At 44.9% G+C, this 11,278-nt stretch overlaps 1 protein-coding gene across 1 annotated transcript; it reads right to left on the bottom strand.

Annotated features, from left to right (window-relative positions):
• Positions 1 to 354: 354 nt before the first annotated feature.
• C13H6orf120 (chromosome 13 C6orf120 homolog) lies at positions 355 to 1,581 on the bottom strand. Its single transcript, XM_059083377.2, has 2 exons — positions 1,406 to 1,581; positions 355 to 1,208 (listed from the first exon to the last, which is right to left on the bottom strand). The coding sequence occupies exon 2, from the start codon at positions 1,162 to 1,164 to the stop codon at positions 610 to 612; it is 555 nt and encodes a 184-aa protein (XP_058939360.1). The 5' UTR covers positions 1,165 to 1,208; positions 1,406 to 1,581; the 3' UTR covers positions 355 to 609.
• Between the last annotated feature and the right edge of the window lie 9,697 nt (positions 1,582 to 11,278).

The raw sequence follows: 11,278 nt of genomic DNA, 5'->3' as shown, positions 1-11,278 counted from the left end.
AATTTTCCTCATCTATTTCTTTTCTGGTCTACCATGGGTAGTATAGCAAAGTTATTTAATAACGGAAGACCTTTTTTTTTTTTTTTTTTGGTGGTACACGGGCCTCTCACTGTCGTGGCCTCTTCCGCTGCGGAGCACAGGCTCCGGACGCGCAGGCTCAGCGGCCATGGCTCATGGGCCCAGCCGCTCCGCATCATGCGGGATCTTCCCGGATTGGGGCACGAACCCGCGTCCCCCGCATCGGCAGGCAGACTCTCAACCACTGCGCCACCAGGGAAGCCCCCAAAGCTAACACTTTGTAACTTCATAAGTCACTGCAATCATCTGTTTAGTCACCTGACAAACTAATCAAAATGGGGTTTAAACATTTTATTATGCACATTCCTTTTACAGGAATTTTGATGTTTAGAAAGAAAATAAATACCGTGCTTGATGCTTTTCATACTTCTGGGGTGACTGAGGTAAGAAAACTGTATGGCTTTATTTTTCCATCCCCCATTTAGGAAAGGTAATCAGAATTCCAACCAGGTACAAGTTAGCTAGGTTCACAGCGAACTGCACTCAGCTTCACAGATTAAGAGTATTATACTCCACAGTATGTTCGAAGAATCAAAAAAGAATTTCAAGTACCAATTTCAAAATACTAATTAATATCGTCCAAATAACAGATTCCTCTTCTTGAGATGCATCTTCTGGAGCATAAGCCTGCTTACGACTCGTATCTGTACCGTCTGAATAAGCAGTCTCACCAAACGGGTGCTGTTCGATCGTTGTATCATAATACACTTTCATTTCAAATTCACTCTCGTGGTGAGATGGATGTCCATAAATCCCTATTCCCACGGGGCGCTGGAAGTGCGCTGGTATGAAAACCACGTCCTGGCCACAAGTGACAGACTGTAACTCGTAGTCATCAAAGCTCGGGTGGAGGGTGCTATCGGATACATACAGGTCCGCATCACCTTTCAAGCTCTGCATCTTAAGAACTATCTTTCCCTCATGATTTAACCTCAAATAGCTGTAATTCCCAGCTCCTATCTGACCCTGAACAACGTGCAGAAGGATCCATTCTTCTGGAACGTCCTCCTCGTCAGAGGCGTTCACCGAGGACACAGCCTGAGATGCCAGAAGCAGCAGCAGAGCGCTCTTCCACGGAGCTGCCATGACGGGGGCGCCTAGTGCGGTGCCTTCCTCATCTGTAACTTGTCCTGCGGACACACGACAGGGGGAGGACACGCTGAGCGTGTCCGGAGCCGCAGACTGCGGGCGGGTCCCGGCCACCTCGGCGGCCCGCCCCGCGCTGCCCCCGCCCCGCCCCCGGTCCGGGGAGGGTACCCGCGGGGAGAAGGGCGCGCCCGAAGGCGGGGCGGGAGGAGCAGAGAAGGGGAGTGGGCCGGGGACTCACCGGGCGCGGTGTCGGGCGGAGGGCGGCTCGGGGCCCAGGACTACGCGGGCGGCACGTCTGGTATCCGCCGCTGGACTCAGCACCGCTCCCCGCAGGCGCCGCGCGGGGAGCATGAGGCCCGGGCGGCCCAGCCGGAGGAGCCGGAAGTGAGGCGCGTCCGGAAGTAAAGCGTCCGGAGGTGGCACGGCGCCCGGAAATGAGGAAAGCCGGCAGTTGGCCGGCGCTCGGAAGTGAGGCAAAGCCCGGAAATGGGGTAGTGCGTAGACTCCGGGTTCTCGCGAGAATGGTGAGGTGGTGAGGACGCCGAGCTGCGGCTCGTAACCAGGGCGACGGGGGCGGGGCGCTGGCCCAGCGCCTCAGGGTGCTCACCTGGATTGCGCGTCCACTTGGCGAGTTCTGCGTCAGGTCCCAGAGGATCCCCAGGTGAGAAACAGGTGCGCCCGAGGGACCGTTGTCCGGGCGGCTGTTACCTGTTCTCTGTTTCTCTTAACCGTGTTACTTCTCGAAATGCTCCTAAGAGAGGCTTCAAACTGAAGTTGTATTTATATTCAGGATTTATTTTGTTAATTTGGAATATGGTGTTAATGGACGGCTGTTGGCCATTGGAAAAGATTCTCCCAAGAAAAATTATGTGCATTTTAGTATCACACTTTCGTGTTGATTCCAATTCCTGTGTTTCATTTTAGAACTTGCTGAATCACTTTTGTGGAAACAGGTGTTATGTAAATATTAAAACCAGGCAATGACCCTTGTGCTTCTTTCTTCAGAACCTGAACTCTGCCAAGTAGCTACAAGATGTGGGTTGGTCATGTTGCTCAGGAGATTGTCATGTGTTGGGTTAAAGAATGTGTCTGTTGCCGCATTGAATAGTTACATTGCTGTCACCTTTGGGCATGTAAAAGAGACATGACAGACTTAAGGCTGATTATTTTGGGGGGGTTGATTTGCTTGAAGTTAGGAGAAGTTGTATCCAGGTGAGTAGTTTCTGGTTTGGGTTGATGATGAGATGGCACTAATGGACCTCAGCACTTCCTTCTGCAAGAAGTATCTGGTTACCTGTGACACCCACTGAACAGGGGCTGTTCTCAAGTTTAACATTTTCCTGTCAAGAAAGCATATCAGGGCTTCCCTGGTGGCGCAGTGGTTGAGAGTCCGCCTGCCGATGCAGGAGACACGGGTTCGTGCCCTGGTCCGGGAGGATCCCACATGCCGCGGAGCGGCTGAGCCCGTGAGCCATGGCCGCTGGGCCTGTGCCTCCGGAGCCTGTGCTCCGCGACGGGAGAGGCCACAGCAGTGAGAGGCCCGCATACCGAAAAAAAAAAAAAAAAAAAAAAAAAAGAAAGAAAGCATATCAGACTGGAATTATAGAGATACATCTGGATCTGTTTTAAATCATTGGAAAAGATTGACTTTAAAACTTCAGCATCATTACTGCTGTTGGTAGTCAATGATTTGTTCTTGCCTAACAAGTCATGGTGGCGTGGACTGAAGAAAATGCACAACATAAAAGCTGAGAGTTATGTTTTATTCGGTGGACATTCTGAGGACTTCAAGCTCAGGAGACAGGGGTCTCAGATAGCTCTGAGGGACGGCTGCGAAGAGGCAAGGGGGAAGCCAGGATATGTAGGAATTTTTGTAACAAAGACCAGGTAGTCGGAACATCAAAAGATTACTGTTAATTAAAGAAAACCAGATATCTCAAGTTAAGGAATTTAGTGCTTTTCTATGTGTAGAAAGATGGCAGAGTCTGGGCTCACTGAAATCATTCCTTTGATATGCACTTCAGCTACCTGGGGCCAGTATCCTGTGTTTTCTCATCCTGAGTCCCCTCAGGGTTCACCGTTGGGATGCTGTAATGTGAGTTTGATGGCTGCAACATCCTGTGTTTACTGATATGGCAGACAAAGTTCTTCATTCATGTGGCATAAAAGTACAAAATTTGTGTGTCAAGAACCACAGGTTTGTAAAATCAGGCTTTCCTCAGCCTGACCAACAGAAAGTGTATCAATTTTTTAAAAATTAAAGCAGCTAAATATAAAGAGTAGTAATACCTTTTAAAGTGTTTAATAACTTAGGAAAGGACTTAAAGTCAGGGGAATGCCTGAGTATAATTTGGTAGTGTTCCCATACTTCCGTGATCAGCCATTGCTCCATTTTTATACTAGTTCTGTCCTCAGAGGAGCTAGAGTTAGAACCTGTCTCTGGTTCTGGCGAATGTGGAGAACTTTATATTTTCTTTTGCTACAAAGTAAGCCATTAAGGGTACTGTAATTATGGTGCCTGGGAGCACTCAACCTGCTGTCTGACTACCACACTATGTTTTCCTAACTCAAGAATAAATTGGCACATCTCTGTCTGGCTTAGCTGCTAAAGGAGAAAGATTATGATCTTTTTTACTCAAAAGGGAGTAGTTTTCTCTCTTTAAAAAATATACACATTTATACAAAGAAAAAAAAAACAAGGAGATGCACAAGGTTTTAATGGTGGTGCCCCTTGTTTTTTTTTTTATCTAGTCTGGATTTTCTGATTTTGTGCAATTTACATGCTCTGCTGTATCAGTGAAAGGGTCTTGAATATACAGCCTCTAGCTGTCTGGGATTTACTGACTTAACTTTAAAGCAGTGGTCTCGGGCTTCCCCGGTGGCGCAGCGGTTGAGAGTCCGCCTGCCGATGCAGGGGACGCGGGTTCGTGCCCCGGTCCGGGAAGATCCCACGTGCCGCGGAGCGGCTGGACCCGTGAGCCGTGGCCGCTGAGCCTGCGCGTCCGGAGCCTGTGCTCCGCAACGGGAGAGGCCACGGCGGTGAGAGGCCCGCGTACCGCAAAAAAAAAAAAAAAAAAAAAAAAAAAAATAAAACAGTGGTCTCTCTAGCAGCCACTGTCTCCAGATTTTCCTAAGGTGCTTCTGTAGCCTGAGATACACGAGAACCTTATTAGAAACTAACTGTAGTGTGTCCTCTCAGACTTGTTCCTGTGATACGCATATTGGACTCTTACATTGATTTTCCCCAGGGAAGACACAGCAAGGAGGGGAGGCAGGGAGGGAAAGGCCAACTCGATTGTTTTTGCATTGTTTAAATATTTTGCATTGTATTTTGCTTTTGCACATGACAAAGGTTAAAGGATTTCTGTCAGTGTGGGTAGACTAGTGCAGAAGCAAAGGACCCTGACAGATAATAGCATGTTTCCTGCCCACAGGGTCCTGGTGGCTGTTCAGGCTGGATGTCACTCCTTGGCATCTCTCCATCTGGTGGTTCCTTCCTCAGTAGGCCCTCTAAGGCCTCTCCATACAGCCAGGGGGGTGGCGGGAGGGAAGAGAGTCAGGTGGGAGGGTTTTCTGGGCTGGGCTTGTAAGTGGCCTACATGGCTTATCCCACATACTCCCTGTTCCAGCTGCCCTCGCCAGAACTAAGTGCCACGTGGTGGCACTCAGCTTCAAGGGAAGCTGGATCTTGTAGTTTCCAGAAGGGAAGGGAATGGCTTGGGGAACAGGGGCAGCCTCCGTTATCTGACTAAAGCCAGAAGTCCTCTTTGCCTCTGAGCCCACAAGGAGAACCCACCTCCCCAGGGCACAACCTGGGCAGGGCATCCAGCAGGACACAGAGGACTCCCAGCATGCACTGCTCTCCCTGCCAGGCCCGTACGTGGTTTCTCATGGTCCAGTGACCCGTGAACTGCCCCATCTCTAGAGGCTCTCCCCTTCCTAAGGGAGACAGGTCCATAGCAGTGCTGAAATCAGGTGGAGTGGGTGTTGGAGGAGTTTCCCAAGTGGCCCCTGACTCTGCTGCCTGGGGACCGGACGGTTGTTTTCTGAAGCCTTTGGTGCCCCCCTCAGACCTTCCCCTCCGTGGCCTCGTGTAATGTGGTCTGTGAGGAGGGGGCTGCCATGGTCCCTGTCCTGCAGCCGTGAAGACGGGGGCCCAGAGACGCTCAGTCCTAAGCAGTCAGCCGTCGTGCCTGCTGTGCCCTTTCCCTGGCCTCCTGGCTCTCCCCGGAGCACGTGGGCTCCTGGCTGCGTCCATCCCGCCAGCTCCGGCAGCTCCGGCAGCTCTACCTCCGTCTCGCCGGGTGTGCTCTTCAAGCCTGACTTTTTCTTTGTGCGTGCTTGCTTTCTTGTCTCTCCTGAAACTGAATGGCTGAGACCTGGAGCTTATGTGGAACTAACGGCTTGAGTGGGAAGGTAACCATCCTTGACCTGACCTTTCTGAGTCTAGATGGTCCCTGGTCTCTTTGGGACTTTGAGGGACAACCCGTTGCAGTTTGCCTCCCCGAAGCCCTCAGGCTTCTGGATACTTTCTGTCCACTCGTTTCTGCTTGCTTGAGCCAACTTTAAGTGTGGGCTGCCAACGCTGGTTCTTTCCCATCATTTCCTGGAGGGCCACAGGATCAGAGAGAGGGGTCTGCCTTCCAGGCCATTACGAAGTGGAGTTCAACCAGCCGCTGCGTCACCGTGGACCACCTGCATACCGGGCTCTGCGCTCCGTGTCTGGGCAGAGGCTTTTGCAGATAATCTCACGTTTCAGTGCCTGACACGGTGGAAGTTCGTTTCCTGCTTTTCACCACTCCAACCCAGTGCTGCTGGTCCGGTGAACCCTACTGGGTAGCAGCTCAGGCGCCAGCTGCTTTCTGCTGAGCGCCCCTCCCTTGGTGTTCCGCTGGCTGGAGGCTCGTGCCGCGGGGGCCGAGCCTGTGCGTAGGGCTGCAGCTTCTCCCTGCATTCAGCTGGGTGGTGCGACTTCCAGAGAGGCCGGGAGATGTGGGTTGGCTGTAGGGAGAAGGTGCAAGGGGTTTTTTGGTGAAAAACTAGCAGGAGAAGATGGCGTACTAGGAGGCCGTGGAATTCGCGTCTCCGCACAACTAGGGCACCTACCAGGCACCGGTGGGGGACCACGGACACCAAAGGGGTGGGAGGAACCCCAAGCGACCGGTTGTTTCAATTATAGTTTTATGTTTACTAATATGTTTTAAAAATTTCTAATTTTGTTTTGTTTTCTATTTTATGATATTGTACTGCTTCTTTCCTTTTCTCTCTCTCTCGCTCTCTCGCTCTCGCTCTCTCGCTCTTGCTCTCTAAAGGAACTAGATAAAGAAGAACAAACAAAGTTAGCAGAAGGAAAGAAATACAGATTTTAGCCTCTAAAGGTATGTTTTCCTGGCTGCAGGATAATGGGTTTTAAGCTTTTTCTCACTTATTTATAATAGCTCTCTAATTTTTAAGGATAGTGGATAAAGAATGTCACCTGCCATTCCAGTAAACAATGAATGTTGTCTGCCATCAAGCCATCTGCCATGGTGCACCCTCAGGGGACTCAGGATGGGGAAAACCAGGGTACTGGCCCTAGGTAGGTAAGGTGCATATACCTAAGGAATGATTTCAACGAGCCTAGACTCTTGCATCTTCCTGTATGTATAAAAGCACGACAAGCATTAACTTGAGGTGTCTGTTCTTTGTGATTAGCAGTAATATTTCATTGTTCGACTACGGGTTTCTTGGTCGTTTGTTCTGTTTTGTTTTTCAGCAAAAAGTCCTGTATATCCAGGCTCTTCCCTGACCACTTTGGAGCAGGTCCTTAGACCCGTGTGAGAGGCTGCCTCCCAGGCTATAAGCCTCAGTAAGTTCCCTGAGTAAAACTTAACTTTCAACTCTAAGGTTGTGCGTTTTTCTTCAGTTGACAGGATGTTGATTCTTTGTCTTTATTGTTTCAGATTTTTTCAATACTTTTAAATTTTTATTTTATTTTTGAATTTTATTTTTTTGTACAGCAGGTTCTCATTAGTTATCCATTTTATACATATCAGTGTATACATGTCAATCCCAATCTCCCAAGTCGTCCCTCCCACCCCCGGCCACCACTTTCCCCCCTTGGTGTCCATATGTTTGTTCTCTACGTCTGTATCTCTATTTCTGCTCAGTAAACCGGTTCCTCTGTACCATTTTTCTAGATTCCACATATATGCGTTAATATACGATATTTGCTTATCTCTTTCTGCTTACTTCACTCTGTATGACAGTCTCTAGATCCACCCACGTCTCTACAAATGACCCAATTTCGTTCCTCTTTATGACTGAGTAATATTCCCTTATGTGTATGTGCCATACCTTCTTTATCCATTCGTCTGTCGATGGACACTTAGGTTGCTTCCATGTCCTGGCTATTATAAATAATGCTGCAATAAACATTGGGGTGCATGTGTCTTTTTGAATTATGGTTTTCTCTGGGTATATGCCCAGTAGTGGGATTGCTGGATCATATGGTAGTTCTATTTTTAGTTTTTTAAGGAACCTCCATACTGTTCTCCATAGTGGCTGTATCAATTTACATTCCCACCAACAGTGCAAGAGGGTTCCCTTTTCTCCACACCTCTCCAGCATTTGTTGTTTGCAGATTTTCTGATGATGCCCATTCTAAATGGTGTGAGGTGATACCTCATTGTCGTTTTGATTTGTATTTCTCTAATAATTAGTGACATTGAGCAGGTTTTCATGTGCTTCTTGGCCATCTGTATGTCTTCTTTGGAGAAATGCCTATTTAGGTCTTCTGCCCACTTTTGGATTGGGTTGTTTGTTTTTTTTAGTATTGAGCTGCATGAGCTGTTTATGTATTTTGGAGATTAATCCTTTGTCCATTGATTTGTTTGCAAATATTTTCTCCCATTCTGGGGGTTGTCGTTTTGTCTCGTTTGTAGTTTCCTTTGCTTTGCAAAAGCTTTTAAGTTTCATTAGGTCCCATTTGTTTATTATTGTTTTTATTTCCATTACTCTAGGAGGTGGATCAAAAAAGATCTTGCTGTGATTTATGTCAAAGAGTGTTCTTCCTATGTTTTCCTCTCTTGAGTTTTACAGTGTCCAGTCTTACATTTAGGTCTCTAATCCATTTTGAGTTTATTTTTCTGTATGGTGTTAGGGAGTGTTCTAATTTCATTCTTTTACATGTAGCTGTCCAGTTTTCCCAGCACTACTTATTGAAGAGACTGTCTTTCTCCATTGTATATCCTTGCCTCCTTTGTCATAGATTAGTTGACCATAGGTGCGTGGGTTTACCTCTGGGCTTTCTATCCTGTTGCATTGATCTATATTTCTGTTTTTGTGCCAGTACCATATTGTTTTGATTACTGTATCTTTGTAGTATAGTCTGAAGTCAGGGAGTCTGATTCCTCCAGCTCTGTTATTTTTAATTCAAGACGACTTTGGCTATTCAGGGTCTTTTGTGTTTCCATACAAATTTTAAGATTTTTTGTTCTAGTTCTGTAAAACATGCCATTGGTAGTTTGATAGGGATTGCATTGAATCTGTAGATTGCTTTGGGTAGTATAGTTATTTTCACAATATTGATTCTCCCAATCCAAGAACATGGTATATCTCTCCATCTGTTGGTATCATCTTTAATTTCTTTCATCAGTGTCTTATAGTGTTCTGCATACAGGTCATTTTTCTCCCTAGGTAGGTTTATTCCTAGGTATTTTATTCTCTTTGTTGTAATGGTAAATGGGAGTGTTTCCTTAATTTCTTTTTCAGATTTTTCATCATTAGTGTATAGGAATGCAAGAGATTTCTGTGCATTAATTTTGTATCCTGCAACTTTACCAGATTCATTGATTAGCTCTAGTAGTTTTCTGGTGGCATGTTTAGGATTCTCAGTATCATGTCATCTGCAAATAGTGACAGTTTTACTTCTTCTTTTCTGATTTGTATTCCTTTTATTTCTTTTTCTTCTGTGATTGCCGTGGCTAGGACTTCCAAAACTATGTTGAATAATACTGGTGAGAGTGGACATCCTTGTCTTATTCCTGATCTTAGAGGAATTCAGTTTTTCACCATTGAGAATGATGTTTGCTGTAGGTTTGTCGTATATGGCCTTTATCATGTTGAGGTAGTTTCCCTCTATGCCCACTTTCTGGAGAGTTTTTATCATAAATGGGTGCTGAATTTTGTCATAAGCTTTTTCTGCATCTATTGAGATGATCATAAGGTTTTTATTCTTCAGGTTGTTAATATGATATATCACGTTGATTGATTTGCATATATATTGAAGAATCCTTGCATCCCTGAGATAAATCCCACTTGATCATGGTGTATGATCCTTTTAATGTGTTGTTGGATTCTGTTTGCTAGTATTTTGTTGAGGAGTTTTGCATCTGTATTCATTAGTGATATTGGTCTGTAATTCTCTCTTTTTGTAGTATTTTTGTCTGGTTTTGGTATCAGGGTGAGGGTGGCCTCATAGAATGAGTTTCCGAGTGTTCCTTCCTCTGCAATATTTTGGTAGAGTTTGAGAAGGATGGGTGTTAGCTCTTCTCTAAATGTTTGATAGAATTCACCTGTGAAGCCATCTGGTCCTGGACTTTTGTTTGTTGGAAGACTTTTCATCACAGTTTCAATTTCATTACTTGTGATTGGTCTGTTCATATTTTCTATTTCTTCCTGGTTCAGTCTTGGAAGGTTATACCTCTGTAAGAATTTGTCCATTTCTTCCAGGTTGTCCGTTTTATTGGCATAGAGTTTCTTGTAGTAGTCTCTTAGGATGCTTTGTATTTCCGTGGTGTCTGTTGTAACTTCTCCTTTTTCATTTCTAATTTTATTGATCTGAGTCCTCTCACTCTTTTTCTTGATGAGTCTGGCTAATGCTTTATCAATTTGTTTATCTTCTCAAAGAACCAGCTTTTAATTTTATTGATCTTTGCTATTGTTTTGTTTCTTTTTCATTTATTTCTGCTCTGATCTTTATGATTTCTTTCCTTCTGCTAACTTTGGGTTTTGTTTGTTCTTCTTTCTCTAGTTCCTTTAGGTGTACGGTTAGATTGTTTACTTGAGATTTTTCTTGTTTCTTGAGGTAGGCTTGTATAGCTATAAACTTCCCTCTTAGAACTGCTTTTGCCGCATCCCGTAGGTTTTGGATCATCGTGTTTTCATTGTCATTTGCCTCTAGGTATTTTTTGATTTCCTCTTTGATTTCTTCAGTGATCTCCTGGTTTAGTAACGTATTGTTTAGGCTCCATGTGTTTGTGTTTTTTACGTTTTTTTCCCTGTAATTCATTTCTAATCTCATAGTGTTGTGGTCAGAAAAGATTCTTGATATGATTTCAATTTTCTTAAATTTACTGAGGCTTGATTTGTGACCCAAGATGTGATCTATCCTGGAAAATGTTCCATGCGCACTTGAGAAGAAAGTGTAATCTGCTGTTTTTGGGTGGAGTGTCCTATAAATATCAATTAAATCTGTCTGGTGTATTGTATCATTTAAAGCTTGTGTTTCCTTAATAATTTTCTGTTTGGATGATCTGTCCATTGGTGTAAGTGAGGTGTTAAAGTCCCCCACTATTATTGTGTTACTGTTAATTTCCTGTTTTATAGCTGTTAGCAGTTGCCTTATGTATTGAGTTGCTCCTATGTTGGGTGCATAAATATTTATAATTGTTATATCTTCTTCTTGGATTGATCCCTTGATCATTATGTAGTGTCCTTCCTTGTCTCTTGGAACATTCTTTATTTTAAAGTCGATTATATCTGATATGAGTATTACTACTCCAGCTTTCTTTTGATTTCCATTTGCATGGAATATCTTTTTCCATTCCCTCACTTTCAATCTGTATGTGTCCCTAGGTCTGAAGTGGGTCTCTTGTAGACAGCATATATATGGGTCTTGTGTTTGTATCCATTCTGAGAGCCTGTCTCTTTTGGTTGGAGCATTTAATTCATTCATGTTTAAGGTAATTATTGATATGTATGGTCCTGTTACCATTTTCTTAATTGTTATGGGTTTGTTTTTGTATGTCCTTTCTTTGCTTGTGTTTCCTGCCTAGAGAAGTTCCTTTAGCATTTGTTATAGAGCTGGTTTGGTGGTGCTTAACTCTCTTAGCTTTTGCTTGTCTGTAAA

The sequence above is a fragment of the Kogia breviceps genome, chromosome 13, assembly GCF_026419965.1.
Source record: "Kogia breviceps isolate mKogBre1 chromosome 13, mKogBre1 haplotype 1, whole genome shotgun sequence".
Classification (NCBI taxonomy): Eukaryota; Metazoa; Chordata; class Mammalia; order Artiodactyla; family Physeteridae; genus Kogia; species Kogia breviceps.
The sequence above is the reverse complement of the archived record's forward strand: the minus strand, read 5'-3'. Positions and strand labels throughout refer to the sequence as shown.